The sequence below is a fragment of the Rhinoderma darwinii genome, chromosome 11, assembly GCF_050947455.1.
Source record: "Rhinoderma darwinii isolate aRhiDar2 chromosome 11, aRhiDar2.hap1, whole genome shotgun sequence".
Taxonomy (NCBI): domain Eukaryota; kingdom Metazoa; phylum Chordata; class Amphibia; order Anura; family Rhinodermatidae; genus Rhinoderma; species Rhinoderma darwinii.
The window spans coordinates 79912655-79935949 of NC_134697.1; the positions used below are offsets into that span (position 1 = coordinate 79912655).

Below are 23295 nucleotides of genomic sequence, written 5' to 3' on the forward strand. Positions count from 1 at the left end.
CTTGCTAAAAACTCTGTGTAAACTAGGTCTAAGGTGGGTTATTTTTGTCTCAGACATTTAAGGCATGGCCACAGAACTTCTGGACCCACACCTATATAGAGAACGGCGTTCACTTGCTCCTTGTCTCGTCAGACGAGGCGGCCGCTGGCCAATCCCAGGAGGGGACTATGTGGATAGGTGGGCACGCATACGCGCTGCCCTCTCCATTATGTTCTCGAAGACTTACGGAAAAGGGTTTCCGTAACTCCCGTAGAACATAATGGAGGAAGCCGCGCGCATGTGTGGCCACCTATCCACATAGTGGCCACCTCACCAGACAGGACGGGGCTCAGGTGACGCCCCACTCTCGATATAGGTGCGGGTCGCAGTGCTAGGATTCACATGTATTTGGCATTTATGGCATATTCTGTGGATAAATGTCTGAGAAGAGAATAAACTTTTAAGCCAGTCTCACAACCATATTTCTGGTGTCGTCCCCCCCCTCCCCACAACTATACACTGAGCGTGACCCATACACTGAGCACGTCCCGTACAGCAGAGCTGTGTCTCAGTATTAGACTGTGAGTAATTACAGCACTACCTTATACCTTGTAATAGAGGGGTATGCAGACAGCTGTAAGTATAGGGAACGTCTGTGATGGGAATCATGGGAACTATAGTCCTTTTACATGGTAATCCCACCGACAGCAAGCCAAAACTAAATGAAAATCGCGCTGCACAGAGCGGTTCAACAAACACCTATAAAGACTTTTCTGTATTTGTTTTTTTTATAAGTTCGGAAAACTTTTTTAATGTTGACCTCCCCTTTTTGGATCTTCACTTTGCACCTCTTACTAGGGAATTACTTCTACAATAATTCCATAATAATCTTAATGATCGGTTTCCGCTCACCTCAGAGCTGAAGAATTATATCAAAGTCTTGTGACACCTTTCCCCGAATATATACAGAAGGCCAGCTTTGGTTTATTGTAGCCTCTAGTTGGCTAGTGGGCCTCTGGCTACTGATGAGGTCTGTGGTCGGCATTGTAGTAGGACTTTTGCAATGCTTCAGCTCCAAGGTGAGGGATCACACACTTTAGATATCTTCCATTTCCGCAGCATAATAGAATATTTTCTAACAATTGGTGCAAACTTTAGCTACGCAATAAATTAAAGAAACTGAGCCAACAAAGAACAACATTTATTTCCCCAACCACTTTTTTTGTGCCTACTGTTTTCTTCTACTCGCCAACTAGTAGGGGTGGCGGTAAATTGTCAAGAATTCTGCCTTTTAGGCCCTTGTTAACATGGCAGATTTTGCGTGGCGGGTTCCGCCGTGGAATTAATCCTGCCGGAAGATTCCTCCCAATGGGATGTTCGGGCAGAATCCGCTAGCGAGGAAAAGAAGCATCCGACTCCCATTGAAATGAATGGGGGGCAAAATTTTGTGGCGGTATCCACCACAAATTTCCACCATGTGTACATTCAATCATGGGGGTTGAAAGTGCAGAATTAGACTTGTTAGAATCTTTTCGCATGACAAGAAACTAAAATATTTAGAGCTAGAAAAACGTGATAAGTTACCAGCGTTGCAGAGGGTCAGATCATCGGTATAATAGGTCATGGCTTGTCTGTTCTGTCTAGAATTAGTTGTATGCGCTTCTACTATTTTCCGGCGAGTTTATAATAAATGCTTTTGCAGCTCCATCCCGTCAGAGTCCATCTCGGTGACCAAATATGACATTTGATGCATTGAAGGTTGTGTCTTGTCCAGAGTCCGGTGCATTTTAGATGGGGCTTTTTCAGAGCTTTTTTTACCTTTTTATAATGTATTGTCTACCTTTTATTTAGGGTCGGGCAGTGCCGGAGGGCTATAGTGACAGCTTTTTGGTGCCCAGTTGATCTATGGGCCAAGTTATACTTTTAGGGGAATGGTAAATGTTATACTGCCATTTCAATTTGCCATTTTTATGGTTTTAGTATTTCTGTCTTCCATGAGCGTGTGATCATTTAAGGCACAGGACTGTATGACATTGATTCTGTTTTTATGTAGTCCACTCTCCGCAAACTTATTTTTTTGCTTAATTAAATATTAGAACATTTTCCAATATACTTTCTATAATTATTCCTCACAGTTTTCAAGATCTCTGCTTGTTGTTATTCAGTAGGGACATTCATTGTTTACTTCCAGTGGATAAAATTCTGTCCATGGCCATGTGATGGACACGCAGGTGCACGGCTCGGTACAGTATATGTATCAGAGCTGTATCTTCTAGAGATCCCAGCACCTGTGTCTCCATCTCTGGGGACTGCCCAGCGGTCCCTAGACATGTCCTGTCAAGGGAAGGAAAGACTTGACGTTTCGATTTTAACCGGTCTGTTCCTTTACTTGCCGTATAGCTAGGTGGCTTATCACCCTTGTATACAGATAAGGCTTCGTTCACATCTGCGTCAGGGCTCCGTTCTGACGTTCCTTCGCAGCTTTCCGTCGGAACGGAGCCCCGACCAACAGAAACGGAAACCATATGTTTCCGTATCCATCACCATTGATTTCAATGGTGACGGATCCGGTGCCAATGGTTTCCGTTTGTCTCCGTTATGCAAGGGTTCCGTCGTTTAGACTGAATCAATAGTGTAGTCGACTACGCTATTGATTCCGTCAAAACGACGGAACCCTTGCACATCGGAGACAAATTGAAACCATTGGCACCGGATCCGTCACCATTGAATGGTGATGGAAACCTATGGTTTCTGTTTATATCAGTCAGGGTCCCGTTCCGACGGAAAACTCAAACGTAACATCGGAACGGAGCCCTGACGCAGATGTGAACGAAGCCTTACATGCATGTACATGTTTGCTCAGTAAACAGTTTTCAGCTTTTCAATCTCCTATCTGTGGCCAGTTGTGGCACACATCTTGTGCTCTGTTATTTGGGGAGGCCTGCTAATATGTATGTTCTACACAGCGGGACTATGCAGACATGTTTTAGTCCACACACCCATTAGTAATTAAAGGGGTTTTCCGAGTTCACATCCTATATAAAAAAAAAAATGAACAAATCAATAAACAAAATATGCAAAAAAAAAAATCCACTTATCCCATTTGTTCTTTGAATTTCGCGCCATTTGTTTACATACATTCCAGGTCCGGTTTGCTGAACATATTCTAAAGATATGAAATATAGTAATAAAAGTTAAAAAAAATATGTATCTCGGAAACCCCTTTAAGGGCCAGTTCACACTGAGTTTTTTTAAGTGGAAACCGCGTTGGAAAACGCGCCCAAAAAACAGCTGAAAATGCCTACCATTGATTTCAATGGGGGGGCGGAGGCGTTTTTTTCCCACGAGCGGAAAAACCGGCTCGCAGGAAAAAGAAGGGACATGCCCTATCTACTGGCGTTTACGCTTCTGACCTCCCATTGACATCAATGGGAGGCAGAAGAAGCGTATTTCGTGGTGTTTTTTGCCCGGAATTTTGGAGGCAGATTTTCCTCTTGCAAAAAACTGTGTGAACCCAGCCTAAGGCCTCATGCCGACTTCAGTAAGGGCCTGTTCACATCAGCGTTGGCTTTCCATTGAGGGGTTCCATCAGAGGTTTCCGTCGGGTGAACCCTCAGCTTCCGTTTGCATCACCATTGATATCAATGGTGATGGAAACCTTGGCAATGGTTTCCGTTTGACACCATTCCGGCAGGTTTCCGTTTTTTCGACGGAGTCAATAGCGCAGTAGACACCTATTCACGCAGGTGAATTTCTGCTCGAAATATTTACGCAGCGTGTGGATGACATTTGTTAAATCTCACTCACTTTGCTGCTACTGTATTCTGTTGCGTATTTTCCGTCCGCAATTCCGGACGGAAAATACGCAGCAGTTCCGTTACGTGTGGACGAGCCCTAAGCATACATGTTTTGTCTGTGGGAAGAGGGGAATAAGCTGCTGCCAGCCCCCCCTCAACATGTAATTCAACATGCCCGATCCTTCTTTCCCCCATATCTGCTGTCGGGGAAGAGTCGGTAGACCCTTATAGCTTTAGAAAGCGACTGGTTTGGACGGCATTTATCTAATGGTTATAGTCCTCTTTTAGTTCTGTCCAAAACTGATTTTCTGCCATGTTGTAGACCGTGTGTACGATTACCACTGCTTTCCAGAACGAAGACTTCTGTGGTGACCTGTAGTGTCACGTGTTGTGGTTCAGGTGCGGTTAAAACTGCATTAAAAAACAAGATCTGAAATCTGCATGCGTTTTTACCATGATTTTTTTATGCGCTTCTAACCGCAGTAACGTGTGAATGGATAGTTGTATCATTTTCTAAATCCGCAGAGGTACAATCTTCCAGACTCCATGATGTGATTTTTTTGTGGATTTCCCCCTTCATACTAACGAAATGTAACTCGGACATTCTATCGATTAATTTGTTTTCCTGAAATAGAGAGAAATCTGCTTTTATTTCTTTCTATTCGTGTGTGACATCATCACTCGACTACGGAGTGAATCTGCAGTTGAAGAATACGCAGCCTATTGGCTGATCGTGCTGGATAAGTGTCCATATTGATGACATAATAGCATGAACATGACATCATTGGTGGGGAACCTGGCCCGTACTAGCGGCAGACAGATTTCTAGGAGTTTGTAGTGTCCCAGGACCTGTTGCTGGCTCGTGCCCAGTGGGCATTAACCACTGGTGGGCCTGCGGGCCGCCATCCCTGCCAGACACAGATTTGGCCTCTTGTCGGCAGCTGCACATAGAAGAGTTGGATTTTCTTTCTTTTTTGTTCACATTGATGATACATAGACACTTTGGCTCCAACTCCACTTGAGCTATGAGTTAGAATCCAGACGTTTTGGAACTCGCTGAAAAGAATTCCGTATTTTTTTTACTTTACTGCTCGCTGCAATGTTTTTATCTGTCACCTCCCTGGCGTCATTAAACGATTAACACTTTAATTGCCTGTATCCACTGTACGGTGCAGTCCATATATACAACTTCTGGCAACATATTCAGCATTTCAGCAATTGAAAAAAAGTGTGAAAAATCTCTTTCTGGAGCTTCCCCTACCCTTCCCCCGCCAGTTTTCTGGGCTCACTCTGGTCAGATAGTTCCTGCTGCTCTGTGTTTTCCCACTGTGATGAGATTATTGTCTCATAGAAATTGGGCTCTTTAAAGTGACCGTTGCTGAATAGAGCCCGTCTGCGGTTCTTTCTACTGTGTTACAAATTGGCATATCAATAGGACCAGGTGGCTTAACCCCTGCCTGGCTAAGTCTTAACCCTTCCCTTAAACTTTCTCTTATTTTCTTATTCCACGAGAAGGGGGTTATGGCTCCGTGGAAAATATATTCATTGTTTACTGTGCAAGTGTTTTGAGTGGGAACTTTCCTTCGGTGAACCAGTCTTTGGCCTCATTCACACAACCTTTTTTTTGCGGCCGCAATTTATCTCCATTTTTGCATGATAAATTGCGGACCCATTCTTTTCTATGGCCCCATGCTCATGACTGTGATTTACACGGTTCGGTGCGTGGGCCGCAATTGCGGACTTCAAAAACTTAGGACAAGTCATTTTACAGTCCACAATTGCGGAGTCTCCTATACTGGGGAATTGTGGATTTGCAGACCGTAAAACCAATGCGGTCATGTGCATGAGGCCTTAGGTTATGTCCACACCTCTGTAAACCCTGCAGATTTTCCGCAATGGATTTCATTGCGTAATACAGTAGCAGCAAAGTGAATGAGATTTGAACAAATGTCATCCACACGGCGTTGCTTTTCTGTTGCGCGTGTTCCCCATTGAATTCAATTTGGATGTAAAACCCACAGCAAATAGCAAATGTGGGGAACGGAGTAAGTATGGGCTGAACTGCACCGCAATTTGGGGCAGTTTTTCGTCTGGAATTCCCTGCGGGTTCCAGGTCGGACTTTCTGCGTGCTCTTACGTAGCGTATCTGCACTGTGTGAACATGGACTTATGTACTTGGTTTTCCCGCCTTGGACAATTATGGCATATCCACAGGATTTGTCATAAAAGTCAGATAGATGCGGATCCCACCTCTGGGACCCGCACCTATCTCTAGAACGGGGCCCCTAAACCCCTTTCTAGCTTACTTTGCTCCGCTGCCTCCCGGCCACATCCTGTTAGGTGGTCGGGAGTTACGGAAACAGCTGAGCACACCGGTATTTTCATTGTTCTGCTCCTTTGATGGAACCAGCGGCCAGCGAGGGTTGAGTAGAGTTCAATAGGTGAAATGCTAGTGATAAGTTCCGGCGACAGCGGACAGCCACTCGCATTTTCGGCCCGTACTCCCATATAAAGTAAAGGACTTGACATGTGCCATCATTTTCTGAACGTCTCTACGGCCCGGACACCTTTCCGCAGATATACAAGAATAGAAGTGAATGGGTCCGTAAATGCGGACGGTAATTAAGGTCTGCAATTACGGAGATTTTTACGGCCGTGTGCATGCGGCATTATTTTACTGAAGTAAGTAACAACATGACGGGTTGCTATGATTAATCTATTTTTTATAAATCCCGCTCACTATTGTTTTCTTTTTGTAAAGCGGTATATGTAATATATGTACAAGTTTTTACTCTTACTTGACCTTTTAATGAGAACCTACACAGGAAGCGGCTTGTACCTTATAGGTGTGGTCTATATGTGTATGTCGGCGCGGTCTATGTGGCGGTGTCGCTGTGTTGGGAGCAGGTCTTGGGTTACATGAGGTCTGTTTAGGCGTATGGGCTAATACACCTGACTGTGGCCTTAGCTTGACTGCTCTGTGACTTGTGCCACCATATGCTGCTTTTCTGTAAATCGGCAGGTACATACCAGGTCGTCCAGATGTATCAAGGAAAAAGGATATTTGCCGCACAATACTGATCCCGCTGGGAAATGGCAGACTTCTGCCGCCACATGCTACAAGGATATTACAAGGTTAAATGTGATTTGTGTCAATGTTGAATTTCATCGAAAGGACAGAGCAAAGCATTAGACCGAGGGCCACAAAAAAAAATCACATCCCATTGCGGCAACAGAAATGATTACCACCCCTATAGTAATAGAAAGAAAAGGAGCGTGCCCCGCAGGGCTTATTTACCACCTATGTAGGATGCTGGTCTCTGCCTCAATCACGTTCTACAGGAAATATCCAACATTTCGGCCTTTTTTAATATTTTGCAATATACTCTACCTCTTCTACACACTACACCCTACACACTCTTCTACACACTAAGGCCCCATGCACACGACCGTAGATTTCATCCATAATTACAGACCCTTTCATTTCTATGGCCGACTGACACCTTCCCGTATATTTACGGGAAGGTGTCCGTGCCGTAGAAACCTTCCGTAAAAAATAGGACATGTCCTATTTTTTTATTTTACGAGCTGTGCTCCCATATTTTAGAAAGGGAGCACGATATGCAAATGCGGACGACTGCCATGGACCGTGTGCATGGGGCCTAACTAATGCACTAGGAACGAGTCCGCTGGCATTCGTGGTATACATTTTACAGACTAGAATATTAATAATTATGGCATTAATCGATCTTTCCTGGGGATAGATGGCAACTTTGAACGCACAGTTTTGGTTGTACCACGTTGTGTGATGACTGTCAATTGGACCCTCCCCTGTTCTGTCAGAGCCCCATAGGAGTGGATGGGAAACGTCCTGTAAATGCTGTATACTCCAGCTGTGACACAGGTGCACCAGGTAGTATATATTACGCCGTTTTATGACCATCTTAATCCAGCAACTTTCTAGTATTTTTACTAGGTGGAGGTGGAATTGAGAAGAATTCTTTGGACTCTTTGCAGAGTTTGACTTTACTAACATCTAGTGTGCCAAACCCTGATATACTCCGAAATAGTTGCGTTTACCTGTATGATACGGCATTTGCAAATTAATAATTGCTCTCTGTAATTTGCATCTTAATAACATAATCGTTCTATAGATCGAACGCCAGAAGTGCACAACTCGCAGATTGCGATACTGAACACGACTCGCACATCATGCGTATTTTTTGTCGGTCTTTGACACACCAGACGTTAACAGCTGCGCAGAAAATAAATTATTTATCCTAATGATTCAGAACAAGGTGAGGAAGATCTCGGGGACGACTACGGGGTGGATGTTTGCACAAGTTTCTTTTGGCATTTAAACAGTTAATAAGATACCACCATCATCATCATCCGCAGTTTCTCCAGCTGTCACATTGTGTGAACCCATGGAAAAGACTAATGTTAATGCATGACCCCCTCAAAGCTTCGCTACAATGTATTGATTAGAATTAGAAACCCTCTCCTCCTCCTCCTCCTCCGTGGAAATGACAGTCACTTGTTTCCTCTAAATGTAGAGAATGTCGGCGCCATGTAAATAAGTAATGATGATAATGGCGTCTTTCACCGGCACACGTACTTCTGTCAGCTGGAGGATGAGGGTGAGTCATTTTCATATAACATTGCCTCGTCTCTCTGTGTCACTCTGTTCCCCCTCGAGGACGCTGGCGTCTATTTTTACACAAGTGAAACATGGACGAGCCGGGTTTCTTCTGTTCCTTTCTGTAATAAAGGGGATAATGAAGTCGCTCTTATTTACATTTGGCGCCTTTGGTACTTGGGATATTAGATTTAGCATGTTTATCAAACCGCATCAGAAATGTGACACAGGAACATTCGAGAGCAACGCCTCCGTTCCTTGCCATAGGTTCCTAGACGGTCCGTTTTCTCTTAGGGCTCGTCCACTCGCAACGGAATGACGGACGGAAAATACGCAGCAGCAAAGTTGGTGAGTTTTAACAAATCTCATCCACACGCCGCGTACAATTTCCGACCAGAAATTCACCTGCGTTGCGTATTCTCTGTTCCGCAGCAATTCCTTCTGCGGAAAGTGGACTGAATGGCTGCGTTATTCAGAGTTTTCTGCAGTAAAAAAATGCAGGAAACGGTGCGGAATTTCTGCTAGATTCTGCAGTATTGCTGCAGCAATTCTGTTACGTGCGGACAAGCCCGAACTCTTGATGTACCAGTGACATTAGTTTCTAGATGAGCAGAAATAATTGCTGTATTGAAAAAGCAACTTTCTATCACTCTCCCGCGAATGTTCTTACCGCACCAGCAAAGCTGTCGCATCTGAAGTCTATATAATTCACTTGTCGGCTTATTCTATTTTTCTAATGCCACATTTCTGGTCGGAGAGCTGTAAAGGACACGGGAAGTGTGTAGTGAAGATCTCTCCTTCACGTGACTGCTGCATCCCCCCCCTCTCCCCTCCTCTGTAGGTGGATGCTATTTCTGTCCTTTGCTGTATTACCCATCTAACAATCAATTCCATTGCCTGCCAACCAGGCCTAGAGGAGCCGTCTGAGGCACTCGGCACGTCACCTGGGACAATTTCCTGTCTTCCTTTGTTTCATGACCTAATTGGTCCATCTGTCAACTGGGTCCAGATATTAACCTTCTGGATACCAGCGCAATGCAAAGAGATGGAAAATAATCCCCCCACCCACCCACGCACCATTAGGTCTTACATACTCTGATCTTGTATTTAGCATTGAATAGTATTACAACTTCATAGCTATTGTAGGACGTTTCCAAGATCTTTGCCCATTCAGGTTAGGTAGGTTCTAGCCAGAAATCATACGCCCTACGGGAGGCCACCGAAAGTACCCCGGCGATCAGAGCGGAGTATCCGGAGTGTCGCATGAAAAAAAGTACATAAAGAATTGTGACGATCCACTTCGAGTGATCGTATGCGGTAGGTCGGGGTAGATTGTGTGCCGTTTTATTTTGCAATCACAATTTTTGATTGTGACGTTGATCAATTTTTGGAGGAAATGTTCTATTTGTGTGGCCCCATCTTGGATAATGCCGTATCTTGCCTTCTACACAATCCACCTGGCGTTTCTACTTGCGTAAATTTTGTTTCTTAAGAATTGAACGACCGAGGGTTCGTGTTGGCGTTGTGTTTCTACTAGTGGCATCTGTTATTGCTTTACTGGTTTACTCCACCTAAATGCTACTTGGCGCTACATTATTACAGGCAGCAAATAGTTAAAGTGAGTGCGTTTCGGAAGGGGCACATTGCGGCCCATGCCATATCTATTTATAGTCCCTATGGAAAGAAAAGGTTTGGTTTCATGTAGCAACAGTGCAAGTTAATCAGCCATATGGTGTACGGAGAGGAGTCTGCTGTATACCCATCTCTCACATACATCCTCCCAGCTTGAAGCTGTGGAGTATGCAGGCAGCTTCTGTGAAAACATAGGAGGGGGAGGGGAGACGTAGAAGTGCGACACCCCCCCCCCCTCCCTCTCTCTTGTACTAAGCAGATTTAACTCATTCCTGACATACTAATTACCAGCATCAACACAAACCGGTGACGTGTTTAGCCAAATAGAAACAAGTGCGTCCTTTTTGTCCGGGTTCACACGTTGTGGATTTGTTGCAGAATTTCGGTTGCAGAATCCGCACTGAAATTTCCCAGTAGAGTAAAATATAAGGGGATGGGGTTTTAACGAAGCTCATTCACATACAGTGTAAAATCTGTTGCGGATTCTAATCTGCGTTTCAGAAAATTTGCAGCTGAAACTCTGCAGATTATTTATGAACCGTTACAAAAACCCCATTTATTTGCAGTGGATGCCGGTAGTCCGTTGCAGAAATGCAGCGGATTTAATTTATTGCAAAAGAATGAGTGAAAGCTGAACCAAAATCTGCAACCAAATCCGCATGTAACTCACCAGTGTAATATTTATGCCATTTGCATTACCTTGGATTTCAATGGTAATGCTTCCATTGCAAATTGTTTCCACCAATAAGACGGAAACCCTACGGAACGGAGACAAACGGAAAACCATTTGCAACGGAAGCGTTACCATTGAAATCAATTGTAATGCAAACGGAAAGCTGTGGTTTCCGTTTGCCTTTCCGTTGATGGGTTCCTCTGACGGAAAGGTCTGACGGAACCCATAAATGAAACCCAACGCCGATGTGGACGAAGCCGAACTCTTCAAGAGGGTGCATAACTTAATATTTATTGATTAGGTCAAATAGACATCAAATTTGAGGATTTCAATGTAATAAAACATGGAGCGACTTCTGTGTCTTTTGCAAAAACTTGATTTTTTTATTGAAATATTAAATTATCAAAATACTCGCCAATAAATGCTTGAGAAAGGGGACGGACCCCGGAAATATTGCACCGGCGTAGCAAGACGCCAATCTTCCCTCCTCGTGAATTCTCCGCACAGAGCCATAGCTTCCATGGGATAAACGTCTGGCTGTTCTATGGACGCTTGGCACTATGGGTAATGTTAAACCATGTCAATCCATAAGGGCCTGTTCACATCCGCGTTGGCCTTCTGTTTGGGCTGTACCATTGGATGAACGGAAAGACAAACGGAATAGCATTTTAGTTGTATATGAACAATGTATGAATAGCACACAGCGCTATTGTTTCCGTGAAAAAACCCTGAAACCTAGCGGAACGGAGGCAAACTGAAACCAAAGAAATACCATTAAAATCAAAGGTATTGCAAACGGAAACTATACTTTATTTGTCCTGCTGTTCTTCTGACGGAAAAGTTTAACGGAAAGCCTAAACGGAAACCCGACGCGGATGTGAACAGGCCCTTATCTTCATGTGTATTGTCGATTTGAATATTTTGATAAAAGAAATAAGAACATTTTTGCAAAATAAACAAGTTGCTATGTGTTTTATTACATTAAATTGCCTTGCTCCTCGTACGGCACGTCAAAACTCTAGTCACCACCTTTTGCATTGTCAAATTAGGGGACACGTTAAACATTAAAGGGAACCCGTCACCGGAATTTCACCTATTAAACCAGCAATACCTGGTGGTAGGGGGTGGAAAAACATTTTCATGTAAGCTACAATTGTCTTCTAAGTAGCTCTGTACCGTTAGTATTCAGTTTTATAGTGATTGACATCTTACTTTTGATTGACAACATTCAGGGTGGGCCAGTTTTCGGCAGTGGGCGGGCATAAGAAGAGGAACGAACGAGACTGACTGATTATGCAAAAGGCGCAAAATGTTTGCAGACCATTCATTTACAGTCAGAGGAGGAATTTAGGAGAGGGGATAACGGCAATGAACCTTTGACAGCACCCGGTGAGGGTGAAATGCTGGCGACAGGTTCCCTTTAAGCGGCAGGTTTTAACAATTTTGTAAATATTTCACAGGTAATTCTGGAGAATATCTAGTATTAAGACCCCACAACTATTTAGAGTCCTGTGCTTCTTGGTTATGGAATTAAACATATGTAGTTTCTGGTTTTGGGTCACATGTCTGATTTGAGTTCACACGGGGTGGATACGCTGCGTAATAGCACGCAGCATATTCACACTGTGCGGCGCAGGGAATTCCGGGCGAAAAACCGCACCAAACTGTGGCGCAGTTCTTTGTCCGGAATGTCCGTTGCGGAAAACTGCAGCACTTAGTCGGCCTGTTAGGAGACCGGCCTCCTGGCATGACGTTTCATCCCATGTGACCACCGCTACAACCTGTGATTGGCTGCAGCGGTCAAGTGGGATAAAACATCATCCCAGGAGGCCGGCCTGGAGGAAGAAACACAGACTTCTGGGTTCTGAGTTGCTTTTTTTGCGGCGGAATCGCAACTACTGCTATTTGTTACAAGTTTTATCTCCCCATTGAATTCAGTGGGGAAAACCCGCAACAAGTAAGCAGCGTTTACGCAAATACAACTAAAATGTATGAAAATTCTGCACCGCAGGTCAATTTCTGAGCAGTTTTTCCGCTCACTATTTACGCAGCGTATGGATGAGATTTGTTTTGCGAGTCCTTTCTGTCATTCTTCTCGCTTTGAATCGAGTGCTCCTAAGCTCGCGTGACTTTCGTTATGATCTCCATTATTTTTCTGCTCTTGCAGCTCAATAAGGTTTATCCTGCATGTAATTTTAATACTGCTGCCAGCGAACGAGGAAATTTTTATGCCAATTATGTAAAAGACTATGCAATATACCATTCACAAATAAACTGACGGGAGAGGTAGTGAGTGAGCACGGAGGTGGTAAAATCTCTGCAATCGATGACGTTATTGGTGGATTTGCTGTTCTTCCATCTGAAATTTGTCACAAAGCAAGTGAAATAAAGCAACTGCGCCATCTAGTGGTAATTCTTGTTAACACATTATACACCTAACCCAATGTAATAGCAGATAACCGTTTCAGCATCGTTGGGTAATATATTGACAGGTTTTAGCTCTAAGGCTACATTCAGATGAGCGTGTATGGTTTGCGCATGTAAAAAACGCAGCGTTTTTCCTACATTTCATGTGCGTGTGCGGTTGCGTATTGGCATTAATGTGCTTTGCGTGTGGCATGCGTTTTTTACGTCCGTGCAAGCACTTTTTAAAAAAAATGTATTTCTCTGCTTTTCTATGTAATTGATGCGTAAAACACGGATAGCACACGGATGTCGTCCATGCACTGTCCATGGTTTTCACGCACCCATAGACTTTAATGGTCGTGAAAACGCAGCAATACAGGATATGCAGTGAGTGTCACACAACGGACACACGCTGCATGAAAACTCACGGATCTCTAAATAGCCCCTATGATATGAATGGGTCCGTGTGCTGTCCGTTATTTAGACGGACAGCACACGGAGGAGAATTACGCTCGTCTGAATGAGCCCTAAATGTATTGTCTAGATAAGCTGCCGAGTAGACGCTTTACCCCATACCTATGTTGTATACGTTACTAGGACTTGTTTTTTTGTTCAGGTTTTATCATGTTTGTGTTTATACATTTATTACTTTCAAGCATTTCTGTATTGCCGGCTGCGGGGCTTGACATCTGCATCTCCTCTGTAGCAATGATAACCACTCCCTGGTGTTAGAATACATCATTGTCATTGTTACTGTGTACGCCAGCCTGCAGGGGAGTGTGACACTATGGAGGAGTGTGCGTGCGCGCGCTCCCCAGTGTCTGCTCTGGTGCTTCTAGCCGTCTGTTTTTTGTCTGTATGTGTCAGGCCCACATGCCTCAAGCTGAGCCTCAGCCCCTCTCCAATTCCACATGCCCTTCCTACTTACTCATTTTTCATTAGAATGACATGGATGACCGTGGAACACAAGTCTTGCTTTAATTCAAGGTGCAGTTCAATGATACTTACAAAATGTGTGATCTGTGGGATAGCGTCACCTTTCTGATCTGTGCAACACTATTCTGCCTATGAAATGTACATTGTGATCCAGTATAAGGGCATGATTGATAGGTCAAGGGTACGAGACTACCGGTACGCTTTATAGGTATAGTGATTGATTTAGTACTGCGCTATTAATATGATGGCATTTGTAATTGCCATTATGTTCCTATATCGCTGTGTTTTATGGTTTGCAAATTTTGTTTTCTTTGTATAAGTCGTCGTATTTGTACTTTTCCAGCCCTCCTTTCCTCGTGGTGTGAAGAACTGGGAAGGCTGCTTCTTCTGCGCCACCAAAAGAACAGACAGAACGACCCCCCAGGGAAACTCCCCATGCAGCCCCCCATGAATTCTTTGACCTCCATGAAACCATCCCTGTCCCATGGGTAAGCATGCATTAAAGAGATGACGCACTTCTCAGCAGGTTTAGCATTGCAAAACGAAAAACTTGGCTTCTCTTCATTTTGGTTATTGCCATAGTCCCTATTTTTGTACTGAGCTGCATAAATCCCCTTCTGACGCAGAAGTAACTTTACCAACATGATCGCAACCCTTCCGTTCCGTGTACTTCCCAGCTGACTGATATTGCAAATGCAGCCCCATGAATGGCAGGGCATGCCACGTCCAAATATGGCATGAAGTTCGCAACTTTGTGTCCTCAAACAGATTCCCAATTTTTTGTGGTAACTTTAAGGCAATGAAAATGTAACTTTTTGAATACAGTAGGGTAGGGTGTGTTGTGTTAATAGGTCCAGTCTATACTGCGCATAATGCAAACTGAAGTCGTTTCCTTGACCCTGGTTCTCCGGTCTGGAAACCAGCATTGATTGGTTTAGAAATAATTCCAAACCATCTGTTACCTGCTTATTCTTTTTTATCTCTCAGCGATGGATCTTTCTCTTATGACTCCGTCCCTTGGCAGCAGAATACAAGTCAGCCCCCAGGTTCTCTGTCAGTGGTCACTACAGTTTGGGGCGTCACAAACACCTCTCAGAGCCAGGTAAGTTCTTTTTTTTTTTTTATTGTTTGTTTCCCGTTATTTATGTAGCACAAACATATTCCACGGTGTTGTACACATGCTGTATCCACTCACATCAGTCCCTACAATCTGATATCCTCCTCTCGTATATAGGGTATTCTGAGGGAACATATTAACTGGCTGGATTCAACCTCACATCTTAGTAAAAAGTACTTAAAGCTTACCTAACCTATCGGGTGACTCTTCTTCATATCTGTGTTACACAAATAACACTATTTTTGGCCATTATATGACCATTTTTTTTATTTTAGAAGTTTTCCGTTCTGCAGGCTCTATCTCATGGAGCCTAACTGCTATCATGTCTCCCATACATTGCACACGTAGAAAAGACAACATCCTGCTCCCCAATCTCATTGTAGCCCTTAGAAGCAGCAGCAAGGTGGACATCATAGCAGTAATGAGCAGTGTAGCTATGAAACCAGTACTGGGGTGAGATAGAACACTTACTAGAAGCTGCAGTAGCGTCTCGTAACTATTTGTGGAAATAAAGGACTTGTGTGTGTAGCATTTCCTTGTCCTGTTTATCCATCTAAAGAATAATAACAGTTTGTATTCTGCCTTTAGTGTAACAGGGAAGGTACAGGGTCTTTAATTTCAGGCACATCTATAGAGGGTATGTATACAATATCCTAACCTACCATCATAACTTATGTTGTGTTTCTTTTTTCTGTTGTTCTTTTTAGGTACTTGGGAACCCAATGGTTAATGCAAACAATCCATTAAACCCATCTGCCAACCCCATGGCATCTGGCATGAACAGCAACAGTGCTGGCATGAATTCCCCACAGTTTGCTGGCCAACAGCAGCAATTTTCCTCGAAGGCAGCATCTAATCAGCCGTACATGCAGCAAAGCATGTATGGGCGTCCAAACTACCCAGGGGGCGGTGGATTTGCAGGGAGGTAAGTAAGACAACGTGCATTTCACTAGTGCTCTGTGATCTTTGCACCCGGTTTCTCATGGAAGAAATCGTTTACAATTGTCAATGTATTATTCACCTCTGCGGAGTTGTTTTGCGTTCCAGTGATTCAATAATACCGATCTAGTGTGTGGGTGTAGCGCTAAAGATTTAATGTCATGAATGTTTATGAAGCTTATGTACATTTTGATTTGAAGGAATGCTAATCACCTCTTGTTAAACAGCTATCCTGGTGGACCCAATAACCCTTCTGGAATGGGCATCCCGTCTCACACACGGCAACCGGCGGACTTTACCCAGCCTGCAGCAGCAGCTGCTGCAGCTGCTGTTGCTGCTGCAGCTGCTACAGCTACCGCCACTGCAACCGCTACGGTGGCAGCACTGCAGGAGACACAGAACAAGGACATGAACCAGTATGGCCCAGTGAGTCCTCATTACATTGTTTTCCTGTGTTACTTATTGTTGCCTTCTATTCTGTTGTTTATGTTCGTTTCGTATACCATAGCACACACTACAGTGTTCATTTTTTTTCCCCATCTATAAATAGAACTAGTCAATACAAGAAACTCAATAATATATCTTATTAGAGAACAACGCCTCTTTCACTAGTTATCAGGCTCTTACCCGCCCGCCACTTGCACTGCTAAAATCAGTATTCAGTGAGGCAGAGATAAAGACAGCTCACTGAAGGGATTAGGTTACAGCTGCTCATAGAAGTCTATAGAGTGGGGAGGGGGAGCAGGAGGAGTAGGAAGCTGCTGGACGGAGACAGAGGAGAGAGTCACAGACAGACGCTGCTTCTAGCGTTTTATCTCGCCCCAGTGCTTGATTTACAACTACAATGCACCTTACTGCTGTATAATCTTTTCCATGCTGCTGCTGTTTCCAGTGTTATATCTCACCCCAGTGCTGGATTCTAGTAAAACATTTACTAGTCGCAGTAGCAGCTTCCTTCTCTCTCCTCAGCTGCTCTCTTCTCCCCCTCCTCTCTCCATAGACTTCTGTGAGCATTTTTAACTTGATCCTTCAGTGAGCTGTTTTCATCTCTGTCTCAGGCCTTATTCACGTGTCTTTCACGGCTGATTTGCATCCGTGCGGGACCCGTCTTCACAGATCCCTCATAGACTTGAGTCTAGTGAGGGATCTGTGAAAACGGGCAAAAATTAAAAATTTTAATAGCCCCATAGAAATACATTGATTTTTATCCAGCCGTTTTCACCTGTCGTGTGAATAAGGCCTCATTGTATAGGATTTTAGCCGTAAATTCAGAGTGAATGATCAGTGCAGGAGGCACGGGCAAAAGAGCCTTGTAAGATATATAAAAAAGTTTCTCATATCCACTTGTACTATTGCTTTATGGGGAAAAAACTTAAACACTACACATATTCAGATGACTGTGAATATCAAATTGTTTATGCTACGCAAAATGTGACATCTGTATGTACCCCCCCCCCCCTTATCCATCTTGTGCCTTTCCTGCGTTAATCTTCAACCCTTTCAGAAACGCATGTCGCATTTTACTCTCTTCTTTTTCTTTTGTTGAAGGTGTGTTCCTCTTTCCAGATGGGTCCAGCCCAGGCCTACAACAGTCAGTTCATGAGTCAGTCTGGCCAAAGAGTCCCCTCTGCTATGTCAGGAAATATGAACCCATCTGGAATGGGTCCCAACATGGCACCTTCTAACATGAGCGGCCCACCAATGGGAATGAATCAACCTCGGCCTGGCATGAACCCTTTTGGAGCACATGGTCAAAGGATGCCTCAGCAAAGTTATCCTGGACCCAGGCCCCAGTCACTGCCTATGCAAGGCATGAAAAGGCCTTACCCAGGGGAGGTGAGCAACTACAGCTGTGCGTTTTATAAAGTATATGGATATATATTATATTACAATGGACATAATATTCAAAGGGACTAGACTTTTTTAAAAATAACACAATTAATTACAATATAAAATGCTAAGGATGTGGTTGAAAGTGAACTGCCTGTTTTTTTTTTTTTACTTCCCCTTTCCATTCATGGGAAAAATTAAGTGATGAGTGTTTCAGGTTCTGCTTATCTTTCGTATGTGCCCCAAATTTCCCTTTTTATTTTAAATAAAATAAAAAAAAAATCATGTTCTTTCTAAATCCTCATGTGCAGTACCATCGTAGAGCCGTTCCCTTTAAAGCACATCCATTTGTGTTGCAGACCTCTTCTTCCTACTTAGTTTACAGAAAGTTATCATTGTCTGTCATGTTACAGATACAGTGGAGGTGCAGGCTGGTCACCGGTCACTGTTTCCACCAGACTTCTAGCTCACATTACACTTCCCCTTTCTAACCCCTCTTTGGCTTCGTTCACATCTGCGTCAGGGTTCCGTTCGTAGGTTCCGTCAGACTTTTCTGTCAGGGGAACCCACGAACGTAAACAAAACTGAAACCATAGCTTTCCGTTTGCATTACCATTGATTTGAATGGTAACGCTTCCGTTGGTAATAGTTTCCGTTTGTCTCTGTTCCGCCAGGTTTCAGGGATTTTGGGGCAGAATCAATAGCGTAGTCGACTGCGCTATTAATTCCGCCCCAAAAATAGTTAATAAAAGTCATGTTAAATAAAAAATAAAAAAACTTTTTTTTTTTTTAAAAATTCACAGAAATACACTTTTTAAAATAGAAGTCCCAAAACATGAAATAATACATGCATATCTCGCCACGTCCGTAACAACCTGTACAATAAATGTATAACATTATTTATGATGATCGGTGTATGGTGTAAAAAAAAAAAAAAAAAAAGAGAACTGCAGCAGAACTACTTTTTTTCCCGACATTTCTGCCCAAAAAAATGTATATAAATTAAACGATAATGTAAATGTATCAAAAAATAGTACCTAAATGAAGTACAACTTGTCCCGCAAAAAACAAAGTCTCATACAGCTACATCGGACAAAAAATGAAAAAGTTATCAGTGCCGGGATGGAAAGAGGGAAATATAAAAAAAAATGATCGATCCTCAAGGTTAAAATTGACCTGGTCCTGAAGGGTTTAATCAGTGCAGATGCTGTTATGATGGACTTTGAGAAATTTATAGGCTAGCAAATTCCCTTTACAGACCATAAAAGAAAAAAAAGGGCCACAGAGCGCGCTAGTAGGTTGACAGCTAATGGACAGTTATTAAATGCTTTGACAGTGTAGGTTTTCCACTCACCTTTTGGAGTTGTTGAAATTCAGGCACAACTCTATGGAAAGTGTAAAGTTGACTCTGGAGTGGCTGCTGCTCTTTCGGCGTAGTCCAGTGGATACGATGTAAAGACACAATAGTGTAGAGAAATATATATAACGCCCTTCGCGCCGCCAAAAACTCTAGATAATTAGTTAACCGGAATGGTGATTTAAAACGGTAGCTCTATTGTCAATGGGACCATTTGGGTAAGATAGTCAAGCTAATTTAGGTATAGCGCTATCTCGTTCTCAGCAAGTGGAGGTAAATCAAGTCCGCTCCTACTCTGCCATATATTGAAATGAATGGAGTGAATGGCGCTAATAAACCACAGCGAGCACTCATGAATTGTAAATGACAAACTTGAATTTACACAATGAGGTACATCTCCTAAGAGGTTTTGAAGTAGATCACTGGAGATATGCTTTAACCAATTTTATCCATGGTGGGAATATTACACTGCTATCATTTTCTACATGTATTTCTTTCATGATAACCAGGCCTGTGACATTTTCTTCAGGTAATCACGTCACTTCATATGGCCCGCTCTCCCTGAGACTATTACACCGGCCAATTTTGGCCGATGCAGCGAGCGCCGATCTACGAGACAGCTCGTTGATCGGCGCTCGTTTTCTCCAGTCACACGGAGCTATGGATGGGGACGAGCGGTCGTCACTCTGATCGCTCGTCCCCATACGTGACTATCATGTCGTCAGCTCGTTTCTCTGTTTACACAGATGTGCTGCCGACAACGATAATATTTTACTTTTTTAAACCTGTATGATCAGCAGATCAACATTTGCTCGTTCATCTGCTGATCGCTTCCCTGTTTACACAGGGCAATTATCGGCAATGAGCCTTCTATGAACGATCGCTTTCCCGATAATTGCCCAGTGTAAAACCCCCTTAACCTGCTTATAGACATTATATTTTTGACATTTGGATGTCCATCGTCTGGGGGGGTGGGGCTTTCAAACAGTTTTGCCTTTGTCTGTTGTTTGTAACATGGATGGAAGTTAGCGGCTAGTGATTATGTAGAATTTCCCCAATACATACACATATAGATGTCATTTAAGTAGTAAGTGTTGATTTTTGTTTTTCCTTTCTTTACAGCCCAACTATGGTAGCCAGCAATATGGACCAAGCAGTCAGTTTACTAATCAGCCTGGGCAATACCCAAGCCCCAATACTGCCAGACCCATGACCTCTCCAAACTACCCAGGCCAAAGGATAGCAGGACAACAGAATGCTGGACAATACCCGCCACCCAGTGTGGGCATGGGGCAATATTACAAGGTGAAAAGTGAATTGGGTCATAGCTTTAGGGAAGCAGTGCTATTGTTTCTTATTTGGTTCCAAGTATGGAATAGTTTATTTTCTATGTGCACACATTGGTGCATCCTTTTTCTGTAGCCATATGTTTTGCATATTCTTTTTCTTTCTCACATTTTTGTAAGTATTATATTATTGCATAGAAAGTGTTCAAAAAAAATACGGTCATGTAAAGCTAGTAATACTGGACTACATTTCTCACACATCTTACTCTTAGTTGACACATTGCCATCTGCTTGAGCTCCTGTATATAACGGTCACTCTGACAAGTATGCAGGGCTCCAAAGTTACTTTCTCCTGTATCCACACAGTGAACGGGTCGGACAAAATGACAGATTGCTTTGATGGCACCTTGCCTCAACTCAGGCCCCATTCACATCACGTTTTAGCCGTCTGTCTGAGGCATACGTCGGGAAGACTTCCAGCGTATACCTCGGACGAAACGCCAAAATATATCCCAGTGTATGGCCTACAGTGGGATACGTCGCCCGTGGACTGGCCCTGGGAAAACTCCTGAAGTCACTGTCCATAGTCTGACAGTGACTTCAAGAGCTTCCCTAGCGCCGGAGTCCCCGGGCAAAGCATCCGCTAGAGCTCTGCACGGGTACTCCGGCCCTGCTCCTGATGTCACTGTCCATATATGGACAGTGACATCAGGAGGTTTTCAAAGCCGGAGTCCCCAGCCAGAGAGTCAGCAACGCTCTGGCTGGGGATTTCGGCTCTGGAGTGGCCCCTGACATCACTGAACACATTTATTGCTTATGTCGGGAATCTTCCCGACGTACATGATAATCGTAAGGTAAATACTCAATGTCAAGGTGCCCTGAGGCTTACGTTGCTTCTTTTTCCTTTGTTTTGTCAATAAAATCAATCCTAAAGACCTAGCTACTGAAAAAAATCCCACACCCTAAACCTGCAACACACTTTACTCTTAAACAGAGCTCCACAATTTAGCAGGAGTAATGCTTTATACCATTTTAGGTAAATTGTGTTTTCCTCTGGTAACCATTTCTGACCCACTATGATTCGAACTTAAAGGGATTTTCACAGTTATTCAAAAAATTGGCCAAGGATGCATTAAGAAAAATAAACAGAGCCGTTACCTCACAGATCCTGTTCCAGCGCCTTTGGTCCTCCCCACCACTGTTTATTGACTTCCTCAGCGATCCAGTGTCGTATACCTACTGAGACTAGCGATTGGATTCAGCGGTCATGTTGGTTTACAAGCATGTCATCGATGCAGCCATGTCAATAAACAGCGGCGGGGAAGACTGGACCGGCAGCGCTCGAATTCCAGGGATCTGGCTACCCTTTTAAATAAGCAGGAAAACTTGTTTTAGTATTATGTAGTATATCCGGGAGTATACAGCTCCCACCAGTCCTAGGTTTCCCAGGTGCACTGCCATTTTTCTTCTAGTAACAACTCCTAACAAATTATATTATTAGGAGATTATTACGAGTTTTCGGCATAAAGTACAATTCTATGAAACAGCGAGAATTTTCTCCAACAACCCCAAAATCTTACTTCGATTCTGTGATGAGGAAATCTTGTGGTTTTTTTAAGCTCGCTCCCTTAGGATCATCACCCCCTAGATGGCATAGGGATTATATATATTATAGACAAATGCTATTCATATCTGCCTAGTAACCGTAGAAGAAGTTACATTTTACAAATGGTTAAATTATTGTTTTGCAATTCTGGTTTCAGCAAAGAAATATTATTTTTTGTGTAATGATGTGACCATCACATGACCAGGATGGATTTGTATCCACTGGAAGGTTTCTATTGAATGACTGCAAGCAGAGATCTTGAATTGATACAGAAAGTAGAATGGAAAATCGTAGAACTTTTCATTATACAAAGAATAACATTTATTTGCTGAAACCAAAATACCACTTTAGGTTAGAGTGCCTTCTGAGCTGTTCGTATTATGAAGATATGGATCTCCAATCAATAGGTTTTGGCTGGAGAACCTCTGTAATTATCTGTTGCTTTTTTTTTTCCTCATATTTTCAGTCACTCTCTTTATTTTTATTTAACATTTTTTAATTCATTATTATTATTTTTTTTTTTTAATAGCCAGAGCAGTTTAATGGACAAAATAACAACTTTTCTGGGAGCGGCTACAATAGCTATAGCCAAGGCAGTATGAACGGGGTGAGTGTAAATTCATACCAAATCTTATCAAATTGGGAGGGTGGGGTTGCTGAATTATGTTACGATGGACCTGTTCACATCACCATTGAGCTTCCATTCATCGACTCTGTTTGACCTTTATGTCGGAGGAACTGATGAACGGAAACCATAGCTTCCATTTACATTACCATTGATTTCAATGGTAATGTTTTGGTTGGTTTTAGTCTGGGCCTGTTCACATCAGCGTTGGGCTTCCGTTCTCAAAAGTTCCGTTCGACCTTTCCTTCGGAGGAACCGATGAACGGAAAGCCAAACTGAAACCATAGTTTCTGTTTGCATTACCATTGATTTCAATTTGGCTTTCCATGGTTTCCATTTGGCTTTCCATTCATCGGTTCCTTGAACGGAATGGTCGAACAGAACCGATGAAAGGAACCCGACGCTGATGTGAACATAGCCGAAATGTGCTCAAGATAATTTTTTATCTGTATAACTTTTTAGTGCATAGCTCC

General features: G+C 43.2%; 1 protein-coding gene across 8 annotated transcripts in view; it reads left to right on the forward strand.

Annotated features, from left to right (window-relative positions):
- The window catches only part of ZMIZ1 (zinc finger MIZ-type containing 1), a 318498-nt gene that overhangs the window by 275863 nt on the left and 19340 nt on the right, over positions 1–23295 (forward strand). For 7 of the 8 annotated variants that reach the window (XM_075841809.1, XM_075841811.1, XM_075841810.1 and 4 more), the window contains 7 exons: positions 14406–14550; positions 15050–15164; positions 15887–16104; positions 16346–16544; positions 17667–17954; positions 20428–20610; positions 22727–22804. In XM_075841809.1, the coding sequence (XP_075697924.1) occupies positions 14406–14550; positions 15050–15164; positions 15887–16104; positions 16346–16544; positions 17667–17954; positions 20428–20610; positions 22727–22804 (1226 nt within the window). The remainder of the gene's footprint in view (positions 1–14405; positions 14551–15049; positions 15165–15886; positions 16105–16345; positions 16545–17666; positions 17955–20427; positions 20611–22726; positions 22805–23295) is intronic. The other variant, XM_075841813.1, reaches the window with a different exon arrangement.